At 51.3% G+C, this 19148-nt stretch overlaps 2 protein-coding genes across 2 annotated transcripts in view; one reads left to right on the forward strand and one right to left on the reverse strand.

The window, feature by feature from the left end:
• On the reverse strand, nucleotides 1-5831 carry YARS1 (tyrosyl-tRNA synthetase 1). The gene is made up of 14 exons (XM_041460792.1): nucleotides 5720-5831; nucleotides 5564-5628; nucleotides 4749-4895; nucleotides 4495-4670; nucleotides 3562-3691; nucleotides 3240-3320; nucleotides 2866-2958; nucleotides 2539-2674; nucleotides 2283-2368; nucleotides 1767-1902; nucleotides 1356-1450; nucleotides 1053-1246; nucleotides 800-941; nucleotides 1-647 (listed from the first exon to the last, which is right to left on the reverse strand). Exons 1-14 carry the CDS (start codon nucleotides 5733-5735, stop codon nucleotides 537-539), a joined length of 1608 nt encoding a protein of 535 aa, XP_041316726.1. The 5' UTR covers nucleotides 5736-5831; the 3' UTR covers nucleotides 1-536.
• Nucleotides 5797-19148, forward strand: part of LOC121349933 — a 24219-nt gene continuing 10867 nt past the window's right edge. Inside the window, exons 1-4 of the mRNA XM_041460794.1 lie at nucleotides 5797-5888; nucleotides 6918-8081; nucleotides 8272-8369; nucleotides 9022-9108. Of these exons, the coding sequence (XP_041316728.1) occupies nucleotides 7026-8081; nucleotides 8272-8369; nucleotides 9022-9108 (1241 nt within the window). The 5' untranslated portion in view covers nucleotides 5797-5888; nucleotides 6918-7025. The remainder of the gene's footprint in view (nucleotides 5889-6917; nucleotides 8082-8271; nucleotides 8370-9021; nucleotides 9109-19148) is intronic.

The following is a 19148-nucleotide window of genomic DNA, read 5'->3' on the forward strand; positions in this document are numbered from 1 at the left end:
TGCAGTCAGCTCGACATTTTATTGGGTTTTATGACAGACAGATGGTTCCCGAGTCAGTGTTTAAGGCCCACACCCCCCACAGGCTCAGGCCAGCCCCACGGGTGCTGCCTGGGCTCCTGGCCAAAGAGCAGCACCAGTGGCCACAGCGCTGGGTGGGCTGGGGGTGAGCAGGGGACAGGGCCTGCCAGGCTGTCCCCAGCTCTGGTAGCAGCAACACAAGGTTGGAGAAGCAGCTTTTCCCTTCTGCCCTCACCACAGCACCCACACGCGCCAGCCCAGCGGGCAGGGAGTCCAGTCTGTGGCACAGCTGGGAGCGAGCCGTGGCCACAAGGCCATGGGGATGAGTCACATGAGTCCCTTGGGTGTGGTGGCACCTCCAGTCCCCAGAGGCCCAGGAGGGTGAGAGGCTGCAAGTTCAGTCCCAGAGCCCCCAGGGCTGAGCCCCTGACCCGGGGCACTGGTGGGGAGATGGCTGGGAGGAGCCTGGCTGAGGTGCAGGAGTCAGGCAGGAGGCACCAGAGCAGCCCTGGCACTTGTTAGCTGATGCTGCCACCCCTCAGGCTTTTACAGGAGACAGTCCCCAGCTTGGTCAGGAAGTTTCTCTGCTTCCACTGCGCGACACAATCCTCAGAGATGTGGAAATCAGCCTGGGGAGCACAACAAGGAACAGGGTCAGCCCTGGGAAGGTTCATCTCCACAGCTCTGCTGCCAGGAACACCCAGGGGGCAAACAGCCCATTTCACCCACAGGTGGGGACAGTGTGGAACTCCAGCCACTCCCAGCTGTTCCCACACCTCACCTGCAGCTTCTCAAAGACCTTTTTCTTGGGTTTGAGCTCCTCGTCGGGCTCCCCACCCTCGTAGCCCTCCACGTAGACACGCTCCCCAGCGCAGCACCCGGCTGGGGGGTCCAGAGGCTCCACTTGACGAGGTTCCCCCACACTAAGGAGAGGTGTGGAGACACCAGAGTCACCCCAGGGTGCTGCCCAGCTGCCCCTCAGCAGCCTGAGGCAGGAGGGGTGGCCCAGCCCCGGTATCCCCTGTGTCCCTCACCTGGAGGCACACAGCACCATGCCCTGCGACTCCACCCCCCTCATCTTCTGGGGTTTGAGGTTGCAGAGCAGCACCACGAGCCTGTCCTGCAGCTGCTCCTTGGGGACAAAGTGCACCAGGCCGCTGACCACGGTGCGGGGCTCGGCCTCGCCCACGTCGATCTTCTCCACGTACAGGCTGTCGGCATCTGGGTGCTGCCAGGGGGAGCAGGGATGGGAATGGGGTGGTAAAGAAGGTGGCAGTCCCCTCCCAGGCACACCCCAAATGTCAGCACATGGGAGGGTTCCTCCCCTGTCCCCATACCTTTTCCACACTGATCACTTTGCCCACACGGATGTCCAGCCGGGATGGGATCACATCCTCCGGCTCTGAGTTCTTGGTGCCCTTCTCTCCAGGCTCTGCAGGGTGAAGGGAATGGTCACAACGCTCAGCACAAACCCAGGAAGGTGGTCAGCCCCAAATGCAGACCCTGGGGTTAATTTCCTGCAGGGAATTCCATCCTTGTCCCTCCATCCATCCCATAAAGTCCTTCCTGTGCTGGCTTTCCTCACCTTTCCCAATGTTCTCCATGGCTGTTTTTGAGTCTGGAGCTTCAAAACTTTTCTCTGACCTCAGCTCCAGGAGGGAGCTGTCCCACTCAGCCCTGCATGGCCAGGGCCCCATTTCCCTGAGCTCCCAGGACCCCACCTCCCCAGGCTCCCAGCCCCTCCTTACTGGCTTTGGATGGGGTGGGATATGCAGCACTGCTCAGCTTCTTCAGCTCTGGGCAGTTGAATTTCTCTCTGATGGGGTCCAGCAGTTTGTTCAGGGCCACTTCCACAGAGTTCTTCAGGTCTCCAGGGTGCACAACCTGTGTGAGGACAAAGATGATCCTGTCTGAGGCCATGGGTGGGAACTGGAGACCAAACAGGGCAGGAAGATGAATCCCAAGCCCTTGATCTGATTGCCCTTGGACATCAGAAGTTTCTGGACACTTCTACCTCCAGCCTCTGCTGGGAACAGCTGGGAAGGGTTAAACTGCTGCTTTGCTGCAGGATGTGGCTGATCTGGTGCTGTCCTGACCTCACACCCTTCACTCATCCTCTCTCCTCTGGGCTCTCCTGCCTGGGAGCATCCCACACTACCAGGCCACACTCCACACCTCCTCCCAGTGCAGATTTCCATCTCCCAGTGCTCCCAGATTGTTCCCAGGAACCTCAGGCAGAAGGTTCAGCCCCTCCCAGCACTCACCTGCTCAGCAAAGTCCTTCTCCAGGGCCTCGTAGGCCGTGTAGGTTTTGTTTCCTCCCCATTTTTCCTCTCGCAGGACCACAAACTCTGGGACAAAGCAGGATTTAAAGCTCAGATTAACTCAAGGCTCAGGTAAACCACTGACCCCACCCTGCTCAAGAGCAGCTGGACAGGTGGCACTCAGGGACAGCCTTGTCTCAGGGGACACACTCCTGTCCCCTCCTCTTGTCCACACCCCAGCGTGGCGAGCTCCTCACCTGACTTGAGGGGGAAGAGGACGTGCTTGATGAAGGAGAGGACACCGTTGTTCTCCACGTTCCCTGGCTCACAGAAAGCCTTCTTCAGCTTCTTCTTCACGTCCTCCTTGCGGTCCAGGAGATCAATCTTGGAGTCCTGCAGCAAGAGATTTCCTCAGCCCTTCACCCAAGCTTTTATCCAGGAAACTCATGCTGGAGTTGCTGCACCTTCTTAGAACCCATGTGAGTGAGGAGTGAGAGCTCACCTCCCCTGGGGTGGTCCCCTCAGCCCCCAGCCACCAAGCTGTCCCCCCAAGCACCCTGAGCACAGCCAGATCCAGCACCAACCTCTTCTGACGAGCTCATTTTGCTTCCTGTCAGCCCAGGAACCATGGGGTTCATCAGATGGACACGCTTGGCATAGCCCAGGGAAGGGAGGTACTGGGAAAACACAAGGAGGCATGTCAGAGACAATCCTGATTCAGCTTGAACTCACAATCCCTGTTTGCTCCTGGCTCCAGGTAACTTTGGAAACTGGGCTAACAGCACCCAGGAAGGGCAGAGTCACAGCCAGGGATGTGTGGCTGCACAGAGCACGGGAGCAGCAGCAGCACAAAAAGCTGTGACATCAACCAAAATCCCACACACTTCTCCCAGTGGATTGCGGAGTGGCCAAGCCCTCCCTCAGGCCCCAGCCTGGCAGAAATCCCCCCATTCCTGACCTTCTCTGCGAAGGTGAAGATCTTCCTCTGATCCACCCCTCCAAACTGCGCGTCCACCTTGAGATATTCCTCATCCAACGCCTGTGGAGAGACACAGAACAGTCCTGGCCTGTCCCTCAGCCTCTCCTGGGGCACTCCCAGCCAGGCAAGGTCAGGAACATTCCAGACTGTTTGCTGGAACAGCCGCTCCGTGCTCAGGCCAGCCTTTGTGCCGCCGCCAGCTGTGACATTGGGGTGACAACCACGACCTTGGCACTCAGCCCCCAACACCCCCGTGGGCCTGGCACTGCCAGCACCTCCCTGGCCACCAGCCCTGCCTCACCTGCAGGCCTGGGTAGAGCAAACCACTCAGCAAGGGATGCTCCACCTGCTTCACCACCTCTGCCCCGGCCTTCTTGGCGTCGTGCTGCGTCACCACGGAGGAGAGGCGGTACACGTCCAGAGTGTACTCCCTGTGGGGGACAGCACTGTCACCATGGGCATGGGGACAGCTCTGAGAGCTGCTCCTGACCACAGCATTGTCACCATGGGCACAGCTCTGAGACAGCCCCTGACCACAGCACTGTCACCACGGGCACGGGGACAGCTCTGAGAGCTGCTCCTGGCCACAGCACTGTCACCATGGGCATGGGAACAGCTCTGAGAACTGCTCCTGTCCACAGCATTGTCACCATGGGCATGGGGACAGCTCTCAGAGCTGCTCCTGGTCACAGCACTGTCACCACGGGCACAGCCCTGAGAGCTGCTCCTGGCCACAATGACAGGGGACAAAGCCTGCAGGTGCCTCCTGGATATTATATATTTTAGGGATAATACTGAATTATACATAATAGTATTAGATACATATGTAAAAATATATCATATGTAATAAACATTATATAATATATCAATGTTATATTTATATTCTACATATAGAATATGTAATATTGTTTTTATATAATTATATATTATTATATGTTATATATTACATTAATATATAATATATAATATTATATATAATGATAAGCTAATATATAATAATATCTAATCTATATAATATTATATCTATTATTATATCTATTATATATTGTAATATGCTTTAATATATATTATATCATATTACATTATATTACTTACATTATTTATGTATATATATATATACACACACATACACACAATATTAGTCACTCCAATAAATCCCTACTTTTTCCTTTAACTCCACCCAGCCTCTGTTCCACCTCAGCCTCCAAGGCCCCACTCCCTGCCCGGGACTCACTTGCTGAGCTGGTAATCAGTGCCCCGGACAAATCTGAGCTTCTCCAGGGGCACCCCGATGCTCTCCAGCATGGCTTTGATGACATGCTCATAGTAGCGGGTCCGCAGCTCCAGCAGCTCCCACGGAGCCTTCATGTTGTCCAGGTAAGCGTGGAGATCAGCAAAGAGGATTGTCACCTAGCACAGGGGACAGCGGGTCAGGGCAGCCGTCCCTGCTCGCTGCAGGTGTCAGCCAGCAGGGCGGCACTGCCCCACCTCGCAGCCAGCCTTGAGGAAATCCGCGATCTTGGACATGGGCACGAAGTAAGCCACGTGCGGCTTGCCGGTGGTGGCGGTGCCCCAGTAGATCTTCAGCTCCCGCTCCTTCAGGATGGACAGCAGCTTGTCCTCGCCCAGCACCTCCTGGCAGGGGACAGAACGCGCGGAGCTGCAGGGACACACCGCGAGGGACACATCCCGCGGGGACACATCCCGCTGGGTCACACCGCGAGGGTCACATCCCAGAGGGACACACCGCGAGGGACACATCCCAGAGGGACACATCCCAGAGGGACACACCGCGAGGGACACATCCCGCGGGGACACATCCCGCTGGGTCACACCGCGAGGGACACATCCCAGAGGGACACACCGCGAGGGACACCACCCCCGGGGTCACATCCCGCTGGGTCACACCACGAGGGACACATCCCAGAGGGACGCATCCCGCTGGGTCACACCGCGAGGGACACATGGCGAGGGACACATCCCAGAGGGACACATCCTGGGGGGTCACATCCCGGGGGGTCACACCGCGAGGGACACAACGTGAGGGACACATCCCGCTGGGTCACATCCCGGCCTTGTCCTCCTCAGATCCCCCATCCCGGCCCCGGTCCTGCCCCGTTCCCCCTTCTCCCACCCCAGTCGCCCCCGATCCAGCCTCAACCAACCCGCCCACCCCCAATTCCTCCGCCCGACCCCGATCCAGCTCCGTTCGTCCCTCAGATCCAGCCCCGATGCCGCCGCTCGTCCCCCCGGGCCCAGCCCCGCCGCCGCCGCCGCCCCGGCCCCATCCGCCTCCCCGGTACCTGCAGGTTCCGCGTGATGAGCTGATATTTCTCCTGCGGGCCGGGCGCGGGCTCCATGGCGGCGGCTGCAGGGCAGGACACGCGGTTACCGGAGCCCCGGTTCCCTCCGGTTCCCCTCCCCGTTCCCCTCCCGGTTCCCCGCCCGGTCCCACCGACCTGCCACGGGTTGCATCAGCCCCGCTCGGCGCTCGACTGCCGCGCCTGGGCCTGCCGAGCGCCGAGCTGCCGATGCAACGAGAGGGAAGAAAGGAGGGCGCTCTCCGCCAATCAGAGGGCGCCTCGCGCTCGCGGGGGCGTGGCCTTGGCGCCGTTAAGATGGCGGCGGGTGAGCGCCTTTCCCGCCAGGCCCGGCCGGGCCGCGGCCGCTGCTTGGTCTCAGCGGAATTTAATTCTCCCTCGTTTATTTTGGGCGGTTTTACCCCTTTTTTCCCGTGCCTCGGGGAGCTCCCTGCGTTTGGGTGGGCCGGGAGGAGGAGCCGGGGGCGGGGCGGGCTGGGCCCCGCCTTGGGGCGGTGCCGTTGAGGCGCCGGTTGGGCGGTGCCCGCTGAGGGCCGGGGCGGTGTTGGATTGGAACCCTCGGTGAGGGCAGAGCGGGGCGATACCGCCTCCTGAGGTTTAAATCTCCACAGGGGAAGGCTCCGGGGTGACCCAAGTGCGGGGTTTGGTGTCTGAAGGGGCTCCAAGCGGGCGTGAGGGGACAGGACACAGGGAATGGCTCCCACTGCCAGGGGAGATGGGATATTGGGAAAAATTCCTCTCTGTGAGGTCCTGGCACAGATTGCTCAGAGAAGCTGATGCCTTGTGAAGGCTGAGCTAAAACACAGGCTAGGCAAAATGAAAGAATAAAGTAGGGATTTATTAAAAGGCCTCAATGGATCCACCTTGGGCAGCACAAGAGCCCAGCCAGGGCTGCACCCAAATGAAGGATTTTGTGTGAGTGTCTCAATGACTAATTCCCTGTCAGGGTTTCTCTTCCTTTGCTCGGTTTTTCCCAACCCAAAAAAAGATTTTTTTTTTTTTTAAATGTGTTTATTTGTATCTCTGAAGGGCGGAGGTGGGGGTTGAGACACTTGGAGGATTTACTTAACGCCTCAGGCGTGTTCTGCAGTTGAAGGCTGTGATTTGGGATTCCTGGGGTCTGCTGTGAGGGACTGGCAGCAGTTTGGGAGGAGAGGGCACAGCCTGAGGGGGTTTCACTGCTTGAGGGAACACTCAGGCATGAAGGATGGGTTGGGACCTAAACCAGTCAAGAACAGAGATCAAATTATGGTGGTTTTGCCTTCCCTGTTAAATTCCAGCATTTTTGGGGATCCAGCTGAGTTCCTTTCACCGAGCATGTCACTTCTGCTGGCAGGTTGGAGCTGACTCCTGCTGATTCCTCCTCTGGAAGGGCTGATCAAAGGCCTCCAGCAGCAGATGAGCCTCTAGAGCTGGAAGCAGAGCTGCAGGAAGGCGCAGAGCCATGGCAGAGAGCTGCCCTCCCTCCCCTGGGCTGCGGCAGGGCTCGAGGCAGGAGCCGGTCCCCAGGGCCAAGAGGCTCTCGGATTCCACAGCGCAGCTGCAGGCCCTGCAGTCAGCCAAGAAAGCCTGCGTGCTCGGCCGTGACTGCAGCACTCCAAAGCCAGCAGGGAATCCTCTGCTCCCTTCCCCAGGCTCTGGCTACTCTCTTTTCCTGGATGAGAGTGGGCAGGAGGAGCTTGGGGCCGGTTTTTCCGTGTCCAAGTACAACGACGTGGCCATTTCCCTGGACATCAGCAGGTGCTTCGACGACAGCGAGCTGGATGATTCCCTGCTGGAGCTGTCAGGCAGTGAGAAAGGGAATTCTCCCTTTGATTACACGGAGGAAGAGATCCAGGAAATCTTGGCAGATGATTCCATGGAGGCTGAGCAGCAGCAGCTGGCTGCTGAAAGCCACCTGAGCCAAAGTGAGAGTGGGAAGAGCGAGCAGGCCCAGAGCAGCGGCTGCACCGTGGGGACGTCGCTGAGTGAGGCCTCAGAGGTCACACAGGAAGCAAAGGAAGCCCAGGAGCATCCCTCAGGCAGCTCTGGGTGTGATCCTGGCTTTTTGGGTGGCACTGCTGCTCTGGATGGGGCTCAGAGGCTGCAGCAGGAGCTGGACCTTGACCTGCAGGAGCTGCTGAGCCTGAGCCCGTTCGCTGCCGCCTGCGCCGACGAGGCTCTGGAGGAAAACAACCTGGAAAGAGAAACTTTGGATGCCATGATAGATGATTGCTTGGGATATTCCACAGCTGCTGGGAGCTGCATTACTGAAATATCCTTAGAAAGGGTGATGCCTAAAGGCCAGGAAAGCCTGGCTCGGGATTGCCTGGGAAAATCCGTGCTCTCCTCCGGCATTCCCTGTGGCCAGAGCAGAGGGGATGAAAGTCCAGCATCTGTGTTGCCACTCAAAAAAGAACTTCCCAAAGCAACAGTGAGCAGTTTGTCAAGGAAATCAGGCTCTCCAGAGGATGCTGAAGGGGAATCCAGAGGAGCTGAGCAGCCACCAGGCAGCACTAAAGTAAACTCACATCTTCATTCTTGGAACTTGAATGTTTTTAATCCCATCCCTTTGGATTTGTCCATGTGCACACAAGTGCCGTGTTGATACAGGGGAGGTTTTTCAAGTGGATTTTTATATCCCTCTATAAGCAAAACTTAGATGGAAAAGCTTTGTTACATGTTAACCCCCTTTTTCCTTCCCTTTCCAGTTAAGGGACACAGCTGTAGGCCAGAGTGGGCAGGAAGAGCCACCCAGTTGGAAGAAAAGTGGCAAAGTAATTCCTGTCCCAGAGGAGGAGGAAGAAAGGTAATTTCTTAGGAAATCTGCACTTTAGAAACCATCCCAGCTGTTTCCTCCACCACTTTGTTGGCCGTGTGTTGCTGGGTTTATTTCTATTTTTAAATGAATAGTGGTGAAAACAAGAAACATTTCACCCTGTAAGATACTGGAAGAGGAGAAAGAATATCGGGAAGTGGGAAAGGAGGTGGATCAGGCAGTTTTGGGCCGTGGTCTGCAGGCAGGAGAGGGGATGTTTGTGCCTCCCTGGCTGCTCCTCCCGGAGCCGCTCCCTGCAGGTGGCAGCAGCAGAGCGGGTCGGGATGTTGCTCCTGCTCTTCCCCGCTCCTGGAAGCGGCACATCGGGGCTTTCCCCCCTCATTCTGAGCGTTGTTGTGTGAAAAAGAGCTTTTTTTTTTTTTGCTTTTGAGAGCTCCCTGCGGGTTCCCCTTGTGGTCAGCAGGGCAGTGACCGGCCGGGTGGCTCAGCTGCTTTGCTCTCGGCGTGGTTGATCTTTGGCAGCTTTACTCAAATAAATACTTTCATTCTTTCAATCCCAGAACAGTGCTATAAGAATGCCACATCTGCCATAGTTCTGCAGGGCTCTTTGTCCTCTCTGTGAACTGTAACCTAATTTAAGAAATAACCTAAAAAAAAATTAACACAATTTATTATTTTCAAGGCCAAAACAACGGACCTGCATTTCAGAAGCACAGCCTGAGCAAAAGAGACGTTTCTCTCCAGGCTGTGCCAATCCAAGTGAGGAAAGGTGTGGCTATTACCTCAGGTAACCCCCAGGTGGGATGGGATGAGGCTGTTGGGGAGGGAAAAATTCATCTCCTGGCTGGACCTGAGTTCTTTATTTGGAGTGTGTTTGTTTTCAGAAGGGAATAAAAAGTGCCCGTGACACTTTTGTGCACTGCCATGCACAGAATTCCTGCACAGGAATCAGCCTGGCTCCAGGGCTGGCTCAGAGGAGTTTTACAGATATCTGGGAAATATTTTGAAGGGGTTTTGGTGTGGAAAATCAAGGATGCTACCAAAAGCAGGTTTGTATTCCCTGGGAAAAGCTGAGCTGAGCCCTGGCTTGTTCTGTTGGGGATTAACTTGGTCTTGTCAATTCACAACTATCCCAGAATCATCAACATTGGAAAACACCTCCAAGAACATCGAGTTCCCACCTTATCACCAGACCAGAGCACTGAGTGCCACCACCAGGACTCCCTGAAACCTCACATTGGGGGAATCTTGAGCTCAGGTGCTGAGATTTGGACTCACACTGGGGGAAATGAACTCAAATGTTGAGATTTGGACTCACACTGGGGGAATTGAGATAAAATGCTGAGATTTTGGTTAAGACTGGGGGAATCTTGAGCTCAGATGCTGAGATTTGGATTCAGACTGGGGAAATTGAGCTCAAGTTTTTAGACTCAGACTGTGGGAATCTTGAGCTCAGGTGCTGAAATTTGGACTCACACGGGGAATCTTGAGCTCAAATGCTGAAATTTGGACTCACACTGGGGGAATCTTGACTTCAAATGCTGAGATTTGGATTCAGACTGGGGGAATTGAGCTCAAATTTTTGGACTCACACTGGGGGAATCTTGAGCTCAAGTGCTGAGATTTGGGTTTATTTTTGACACCTTCTGTGTTGGCTCAGTGGTGTCATCCAAGAGCCACTGACTGTGGGGGTGTGCAAAGGAAGGTGTTGCAAAGAGGTTTGGATTTCAGCTCATGGGGGACGGGGGTGGTGCCAGATCTTTTCTGAGAGTCTAATAAGTTTGGATTTTAAAAACAATGACTCCTCCCTGGTAGTCTCTCCCCAGTTAATCAGTATTAATCCCAGGGGACTGTCTCTAGGGATATTATTGCTACAACACTGGCAGGGGAATGTACACCCCATATTTTAACGGTTATGAGTAGAAATTAAAGAAAAAAAAAAAAAACCAAGGACAGAGGGAGAGGGGAAAAAAGGGGAAATTCAAACCCCTGACCCTTCAAAGTCGCAGGATCAGGAGTCAGCCCTTGCACCACCCCTGCTGGTGTCTCACCGGCAGCACTGCGATCTAACCCCGGCTCTCAGAGCGTCTGCCCTCACTGCCAGCGGGGGAGATGGAGAGCACCGCACCCCGCCCGCATTCTGGGGTACAAAACTGCCCTTCACACCCACCTGAGGTGCTGAACAGAACACCCTTCATCTGCTCACGTGTCTCTGTCAGCTCCCAGGGTTTTTGTGACACCTTCTGGGTGCAGCTGGCGGCAGGAGCTGGGTGTTCCTCTGGCTCTGCTCCAGAGGGGTTTCCAGGTGCTTTCTGTCCCTTTATGGTCACCAGAAACTGATGCCCAGTGAAGGCTGACCCAGAACAGAGGCTGGACAGAGTTAAAGAATAAAGCAGGGATTTATTAAAAGGTCTTTACAGGATCCACTTGGGCAGCATGAGAGCCCAGACAGGGCTACACCCAAGATGAACCAAAATGGTCACAAAATGCACAACCGCTCACAGGGTCTCTCACCTTTATAAGTTCTGCTCCATTTGCATATTGGAGTTAATTGTCCAATTACAGCTTTAGCTTATGAAGTCCCATCCTTCTTGTTTTTCTCTCTTCAGTGCATGTTTGTGCTCTTGGGCCTGAGATTTGGATCATTTGGCCTTGGTCTCCAGCTAGAGGAGGAATTGTTTTGTCTCCCTGCTCTGTACAGAGAGCTCGCCATCCCCTAATATGAATCTCAGAACTGCACACTAAAACAGCACAGAATCTGAAAAATATAAATGCTAAAACCTGATGCATTAGACTGGGGTGTTCTGAGAGGCAAAATATTCTGGTAGCTTCCAGCCACGGCTCCCTGTGGTTATTTAGAGTGTTCATGGGTGCAATAATTGCCATTTCTTGTGAGGCACAAGAAGCTGACAGTTGTGTGTGTGGAGCCTGCACTTAGGCAGGCAGCAGGAGCAGCTGCATCGCCACAGGGCTGCTTCCAGAGGATGAATCCAGCATAAGTAATGCAGAGGGGACAGGCAGGGAAAGCTAAAATGGCCTGTTTTCTCTTGCTTTCAAATTAAAAATGCAAGACGTATGTTGTGAGTCACAAAAAATCAGGCGAGGAGCTCTAAACGAGCCAGGCTGACAAGTGAAACCCAGCTCTCTTTTGCTGGGGAAGAACATTGTCTGTGATGCACACAATTTGATTTTCTTATTAGTGCAAACCTTTCTTATTGCAAATAGCTGTAGGCTTGGAATTCAGCCCGACAGGCAGCGTGGGCTGTGCCAGTTGTGCCAGGTGAAAAGCTCCTGGTTGGGCTGGCAGTGCCCTGGGTGCTGTGCCCTGCACCTGGATCTGCAGCAGTGCCCTGCCTGTGCCATTTGCATGGGAAATGCTGAGTGATCCCAAGGAATTCATGAAGGAAAATCAGCAGCTTTAGAGCCAGCAAGGGAATTCCTTCTGGGAAGCAGTAACTAATATATTGCTGCTACAAATCTTCAGCTCTGTTTTGAGTTGCAAATCTCCTGGCATTTGTCTCAGGGTAATGTTTGCTTTGCTATCCCATCTTTTACGTAATCTGTCTGTTCTTCCTTGGATCCTAGCTCTTGCTGCTGTGCTGTCTGAGGGAATTCCAAGCTGGCTACAGGAGAGATTTTGTCTTTTCCCTCATCTGCACGCTGCCTTGCACTTGCAGGAAATAGAATTTTCATAGATATAAATACAACTTCCATATATATCAAATCAATTTTTCATATATATAGCTTTTATATCTGCATATATCTCATACATATTCTTATATTGGGTGATTGAGTGCTAAAAGTCACACTGACTAGTTGGAAAAAAAATCCTTTTATATTCAGAATAAACTTCTCACATTGAGCCATCTCCAGTGTGTTGGGAGAGAACCCCGTGGCTCGACTTGTGCTTCTTCTCATTCTGCTTTCTAGATGCTGTTAAATCCTAATATATTCATTTATTTGCAGCTTCCCCTAAGAATTTAAATGCTGCTGAGGCTGTGCTGGAGCAGATGTAAAAATGAGCTGTGATTTGAGCATCTGCTTGGCAATGGGGGGGCTGATAATTGACCACACAAGATTTCTGCCAGCTGACCATTTGTCAGTGTTTGCACTTTGTTATTGCCCTTTATCCAGCAGTAAATGGAATTATTTCCTTCCTGATGAGATCCTCCTTGGCAAGTCTGGGGCTGGATGAGCTACACAAATAATGAGGCTCCTAAAACTCTGTTATTTGGAGCAGAATCACAGAATGGCTTGGGTTGGAATGGACCTTAGAGATGATCCTGTTCCACCCCCTGCCATCAGCAGGGAACTTTCCACTGCTCCAGGCACCTCTGGGAAGCTGAGCTGGCTCCTGTCTGACCTCCATCCATTTTTTTTTACCCAACCAAGACTCCATCAGGAGCTCTCCTTGAGGCTTGGTGTGCTTGCTAGAGGTTTTTGATGCTTTTAGAAATTTTATCAGACTTTCTCACAACCTGGCAGAAACCTGATAAATTATTTCCTTGGATCTCCCTGGAATCAAAGGGAGTGGAGGAGGAAATACCTTATAGAGAGGCACAAACCATCTGGTTTTACTGTAATAACAAAGATCAATATCTTAAAAAAACCAGACAGTGTGTTTAAGGTGATGGAAAGGGAGAGCAGTGTCAGGGAACAGATGGAGAAACAAATCTGTGAAATACAAATGAACTCTTTGCTAGCAGACTCTGCCTTGAAAGACTCTGGTCTCTTGATTGATGCTGAGCTGGCTGAGGGGAAGGAAAAAAACTTAATCTTGAAGCAGTTTTTACCTGCCCAAATTAATTTTGCTTGGATGGAGAGTGGGCAGGGAAGGTGCAGGGCTGGGGCTGTGCTGGCATAAAAGAAGAATTCCATTTAGTGGCTGAGCTCAGGAGGGAGATTTCACTTCAAAGCAAATGAAATCCACCTCCAAACCCTAAATTTCAAGAGATGTGGGATGGAGTAAGAATTGATAAAGTGGATTTCTAAGTTTATGGTGAGGGGAGTAAGAACTTCCCTGGGTTCAGAGTGGGAAACTTCTGGTCCAGGGCCTTTTCTAGTGGCAAATCTGAAATAACCAGAGCTCCTGGTTCCTAAATGAGTGGAACTTGCCTGAAAACCTCATCCCAAATCTGTAGTTTGGTCTTGACTGCTGTGGAAAGAATGAGGATGTGCCCAAGGAGAAAGAACTCCAAAGGTTTTCAGCACTGTGCCATGGCAGCTGAGTTTCTCCAGCCCCCTTTCCTCAGGCCAAAAGACCTCTGAGCCCTGGGGTGGATGGTGAGGCACTGGGAGAAGTTCCTCCAAATATTTGGTGGGATTAATCTACCCCTGGGACTTCCCCTCTTGGAGAGGAGCTCCAATTTTTTCCTGGAGTGAGTCAGGGTGAGAGTTTGTCCAAGTCCTTTCTCTCCTCAGGGGTGAAAAGTGCACCCCTGGCAGCAGGAAATGTTCCTTGTGTTTTTATGACCCGTTTCACCTCTGACTCAGAAGGCCAAGAGAGGGAAATGAGATGTAGGAAGGCTCAAAATCTGTAAAATAAAAGTTGTGATTTCTTCCACACTTACTGCAGACAATGGGAACTGCTGTGTACAGTGAGAGTTTGCCTTGGAGAACCTCCCTTCCTCCCACACAACCCGTGGATTTCTCAAGAAAAACTTCTAAAAATCCTGCCTAGAACTATCAGTTTTTGGCAAGAAGTTGTTCCTTTGGGTAAGCAGGAGCTGATCCTGCAGTTCATGAAGGAGGCTGGGATTGCTGGGGAGAGGAGCTGTGATTCACATCCATCCCATGACTGCAGGATGGAACACACTTGGAGTTTGGACTCTGTGCTGTGCTGAGAGCCCCTGGGAAGGGCAGAATTCCAGGGAATTGGCTTTTCCCTGAGCTCTGAGTGGAATCCACACCAAGCTGCTTTGATTGGAGCCCTTCTGCTCACTGCCTGTTCTTGCTGAGCAGTGAAAATAAAACTGTGCTGTGACAGAGGTGACAACCCAGTGCCAGGCAGCTGGTCCTGCTCCAAACCAGATATCTGCACAGTGATTTTGCAGGATTGACCCCAATGCTGGATTTTGCTTTGAAAACCAGATGGTTTTGCAGTTCATAAATGTGATTTCCTGAGTTAGGCTCATCCCTGTGCATAAACAAGATCAAAATAAGGCAGCAAAGTTGGGGTTTTTTTCAAAGCACAGATGGGACAAAGCTTTGTAGCACTCTGAGGCCTGTAGATAACCAAGTTCCTTGAAGTAGTTTGGGTTTTAATCTTGCTTTTCTGAGGCTGCCTGGAGTTGGTGGGGTTTTGTCTTGCTATTTCAGGACGTGCAAATGAGAGGATTTAAGGTGGGTGCGGCACTTTGTGAGGAAAATTTCCTTTTTGTTTGAAGTTGAACCTTCAGCCTTTGTGGTGGGCCAGGGAGAAGGAACTTTGCAAAGAAGGGGATGAAGCACCAGGCAGGATTCCTGAAAGGAGCTTTGATGTTCTCACTTCTCAAGCTGCCTTCTGAGGATGTGGTTTCACTTTGAAAAGCTCCTACCAAGAAAATCAGGTACCAGCTGTGAGCACCAAGGAAATGGAGATTTATTTTCAGAGCTGCTGCTGCTCCAGCCTCACCCAAATTATCCTCTCGTGTTTGTTTTAATTTTTTTACTGACTTTTTTTTGCAGAAATTCCCCAAATTCCAACCCATACCCAGTGGGTGAGCAAGAACTTGGCCAAACCACAATTTCCAGAGAATTCCTGAACACTTCCAGTGCACTCCCATTGGATTTTGCTGCTGGTTCTTGGTCTGCATTTAGAGGTGTTAATTGGTCTGGTTTTCAGTAGTTTGAAGTTTCATTTGTAACTTCTTCTGCAAAAGCATTTCATGAGATTTGCACTTTAGTTTATAAATATTTTGCAGCTTTTAGATGTCATTTTTTTTCTTTCCTGTGCTACTGAGCAACTCCAAATAAGTTGGAGGTGGATAGGTTGATCTTCCCAATGTTCTTCCCAGGGGTGCCAGCAGGGCCTTGTGACTCCTTTAGGTATTTATAAGTGGAATTTTGGAGAGCAAATTAAGTTTATTCAGGCAGCAAATCATCTCATATTTTTATCATCGCAATCTGATTATTTTTGGAGATGCTTTTGGCCCATGTGATCTTAAAGAAATCAAAATTTCAGCTCAGTACTGAAGTTTTTTTAACGTTGTGGTTCATAGATTTTATTCTGTGGCACCCAGAGTGGGACAGAACTTTGGAAAACAGGCAAAGTTTCTCCCTGCCCTGAATGTGCAGTGACTGAGACAGGGAGAATGGAAATCATTTGAAGTGAAGCTTGGAGCAGAGCCTGGCTGCACAAAATCCCAGAAATCACAGAATCAAGGCAAGAAGGAGCAGCACTTTTGGGGCTGGGGCATGGCCACTGTCAGGGCTTTGTGGTGGGTCAGGTCCTTGGTGCCACCAGAGCCTCTCAGGTAACTTTTACCCCTGTAAATTTTATTTACAGAGAGCTTTGCATTGAGGGAGAAGGAGAAATCCCTTGGAAGCACATGGGAGTTGTCAGCACGTGGTGGTTCGTGGCTTTTAAACCAGTGAACCCCACAAATTAAATTCTTTGTTAAAGGAATCCTTTACCTGTGGTCTGGGGGCAATTTCACCTGATGTCCATGGAGTCCCAGCATGGTTTGGGTTCAGAGGAACACAAAGATAATTCAGATCATCTCAGTCAGGGCAGGGACACCTCCCACTGTCCCAGTTTGCTCCAGTCCCTGTCCAACCTGGCCTTGGACACTTCCAGGGATGGAAATTCTCAGCAAGCAGCTCCTGCCCGTGCCAGGGAGGTGCTGATGGTGTCCATGAGTGCTCCATCCCCTGGGGTTTGTGTTCTTTGGGAGTGTAGAACTCTGCCACCAAGCAACTCTGCCCTTTGGGAAGGATTTAGGGCTGCGAATTTCCTTCTTTGGCACTGCAAGTGATTCACATCTGAATGGTGGAGAGAGGAGGAAGGATTGTGGATTAAGCCTCCGTGCAAGGACAGAGTGTTTTTGCTCTGTGTTTGCTGTTTGAGAGTAGCCAAGGGCCCTGCTGATGATTTTTGCTGTAGTAGAACCCAGTGATATCAATAAAAACCGGAATAAAACCGGCTTTGTGCGAGCCCTGCGTGAGCTCTGATGAAATGCCTCACAATTAAAAATTTAACAGTGTTCATCAATGCATTGCAGCCAGCCAACAGCAGCTGGAAAACAATGAGACTGAAATGAAGCCACTGTGTGGGGGCTTTTTTTTCTGCCTTCCCCTCATAAACTAACCAGCTCTTGCCTGTAAGGAGGAAGAAATTACATCCTCAAACGGGAAATAGTGAAAGCTGATAAAATTCTGCCTTTGGTTTGGGAGGATATTTAGGTAAAGAACAGGTCGGGATGGTATAAATAGTTTTTATTTAGTTGGTGGCATTAAAGGTGAGGGTTTTGTGAGTTCAAAAGGACAAAGATGCTGCAAAGTGTCAAATGGCATCGTGGGGCTCTGTCATTATTGCCACTCAATGGCTCTGCATCCAGCATGTCCAGATTCCAAGAAAAAAGAGGATTTTTCTGGCTGCCAGCTTTGCTGCCTCCATCTGGGAATCTGAAATTCAAGCTGTGCCTTCCCCGGCTCTGTCACTAATAATGAAGATTCTTCATTTGGAACTTACTTAACCAAAATTGAGGCTGAAGGAGAAAGCAGCTCCTTTTTTCCTCCAGACGTGTGGGCTGCAGCCCCACCAAGGGGGAACAGCATCATTTGAATGCCTGAGGTCACCAGACAATTCAATAGACACCAGATTTGTGGAGCAAACAGAAGATATTTTAGCATAACAAGCGCCTTGATGGGGCAGCTTTTTAACAAATGCTGGAAAAGCTGATTGAATTTGGTCAGCTCTGCTTCCAGACGAGGCTATAATAGCTCATTACACTTTTTTTCTTTTTTTTTTTTTTTTTGCTGCAAATCTGGGGGAAATTACATTTGGTGGAGCATATGGTGTCATCTTCAGCTCTCTCCTCGGGAAGCTCAGGCCGTGTTTTGCTGGGGAAAAAAATGGATGTGCAGCTGTGACATTGGCTTTGGAGTGATGTCACCTCTCCCATCTTTGGCAAACGCTGCCACCAGCAGCCTGCTCCTCTCCCTTGGCATCTCCATCACCAGCTGAGATTGTGCTAACACTTCCCTCCGTGTAGGTGTTTCCTCCTGGGTTTCTATTGAAGTGGCAGGGACTCAAAGTGCCTCGTGTTGTCGTTTTGTTTTTTTTTTTTCTGGGAGCAGGAGCCTGTGCCTGGTGGCCCGGGGGAGGGGGTGACAAGTGGCTGGGGCTGTGTTGTGAGTTGGAAGGACACGCTGTGCAGGATTGTTTGCTCCACACTTCCTCCCGCGGCTCCTCTTTGCTAAACTCGTGGGGGAGGAATCTATTGGTTAAATTGTACTTGTAGGCATAATATTACAGTGCTGGGAAGGAGGGAGGAGAGCGCTGCTTAACTCCAAACGCGCCCTGGGTGTGCTGGCAAAAGGGTTTTGTTTGCAGCTCCCTGCTCCTATTGTGCCCCAAATCTCTGCTCACTTGGTTCTTGGAAATCGATGGGATTTATCCCGAGGCAGCTGAGAGGGCTTTGCTTTCAGACATCGGCAGGGAATCAGCCTCTCTGGAATCCCTGGCACAGCAGCCCACTCCCACTTGCTGCTTTTTAGTATTTCTTGAAACCTCCTTTTTGCAGCTCCCGCTTCCAACAATGAGTCAAAATCAGCACTCGGGGCAAAAACACGTGGGGGGACGTGGGTGGTCTGGAGGGTGTGTGGTGCTGTGGCCCAGCATGACTTCCCTCGGTGTGTCTTGGGTTTATTTTTGCTTGTTCTCTTGCCTTTATTGACTGTAAAACACCTCGGGAGGATCTTTTGGCAGCTGCTGATGGGAGTGAGGTCTCTGTTCTAAAGATGGGTTTAGGGGTGAACTCACACGGTGGCTGACTCTCATGGGTTACAGTGGAATTTAGTACCCAGACAGCAGTTAAAGCTTTGATGTTTATGACCCTCTGAACAGCAGCGTTTTAAGTAACTTTATTCTCCTATAACCTTTTCCTAAAGTGTGGATTTACTCTTCACTTCAGAGTAGCTGAAAAATTTCCTTCAAGGGAATCACTTTGAGTGGTTTGGAGTCCCTGTCTGAGCTGAATTCTGCCAGCCCCCATTGTTTCTCCTCACAAATAACATTTCCTTACTCTCCAAGCCTGCAGTTATGGGTTATCAGATGCAGGTTATCAAAATAACCCTGGCACCTCCTGCCACATGTGAATATTGAACTCTGCCCCTCACTGACACTTTAAATTTAATTCTGCTCTGCCAAATGAGTGATCACATCTCTGTCAGGAAAGAAATAGCTTAAACCTGTCCCTAGGGAACAACAACTGTGGAAAAAAAAAAGGGATATGGTCTGAATTCCTAGGGACAACTGGCTTTAAAACCAGCCACACAACCCCCAAAGCTGCCAAATTACCAGGCTGGATTTCCTCTGGAGCAGCTCTCAGGGCTGTCTGCCCCAGGATTAGGAGAGAGCATCTCCCTTATCATTTTGCACATGTTGTACCATCTGTCCTAAATCTCCCTTTGTAGGGCTGTGCATTCCAAATGCAATTTCTTCCTTGGGAGATAACAGACGTGGCTGAAGGATTTTGTTAGGTAGGGCTGGGGTGCTATTTATGGTGCAAGTTTTTTTTTAGTCCTGCAGCCAGAACCAACTCTGAACCTCCCTGGGTTTCTCCACCCAGACACTGAGAAAATATTTTATTTTGTAGATCTGTTTAG

This window comes from Pyrgilauda ruficollis, unplaced genomic scaffold (assembly GCF_017590135.1).
Source record: "Pyrgilauda ruficollis isolate IOZ18807 unplaced genomic scaffold, ASM1759013v1 scaffold149, whole genome shotgun sequence".
Lineage (NCBI taxonomy): Eukaryota > Metazoa > Chordata > Aves > Passeriformes > Passeridae > Pyrgilauda > Pyrgilauda ruficollis.

Excerpts from the sequence above, each read along its gene's own strand:
- YARS1 (XM_041460792.1), bottom strand. Across the intron at positions 3,692-4,494 it reads ACTGATTACCAGCTCAGCAA|GGAGTACACTCTGGACGTGT; the intron begins GTGAGTCCCGGG and ends TGTCCCCCACAG. Across the intron at positions 2,369-2,538 it reads CCTCTTCCCCCTCAAGTCAG|AGTTTGTGGTCCTGCGAGAG; the intron begins GTGAGGAGCTCG and ends GCTTTGTCCCAG.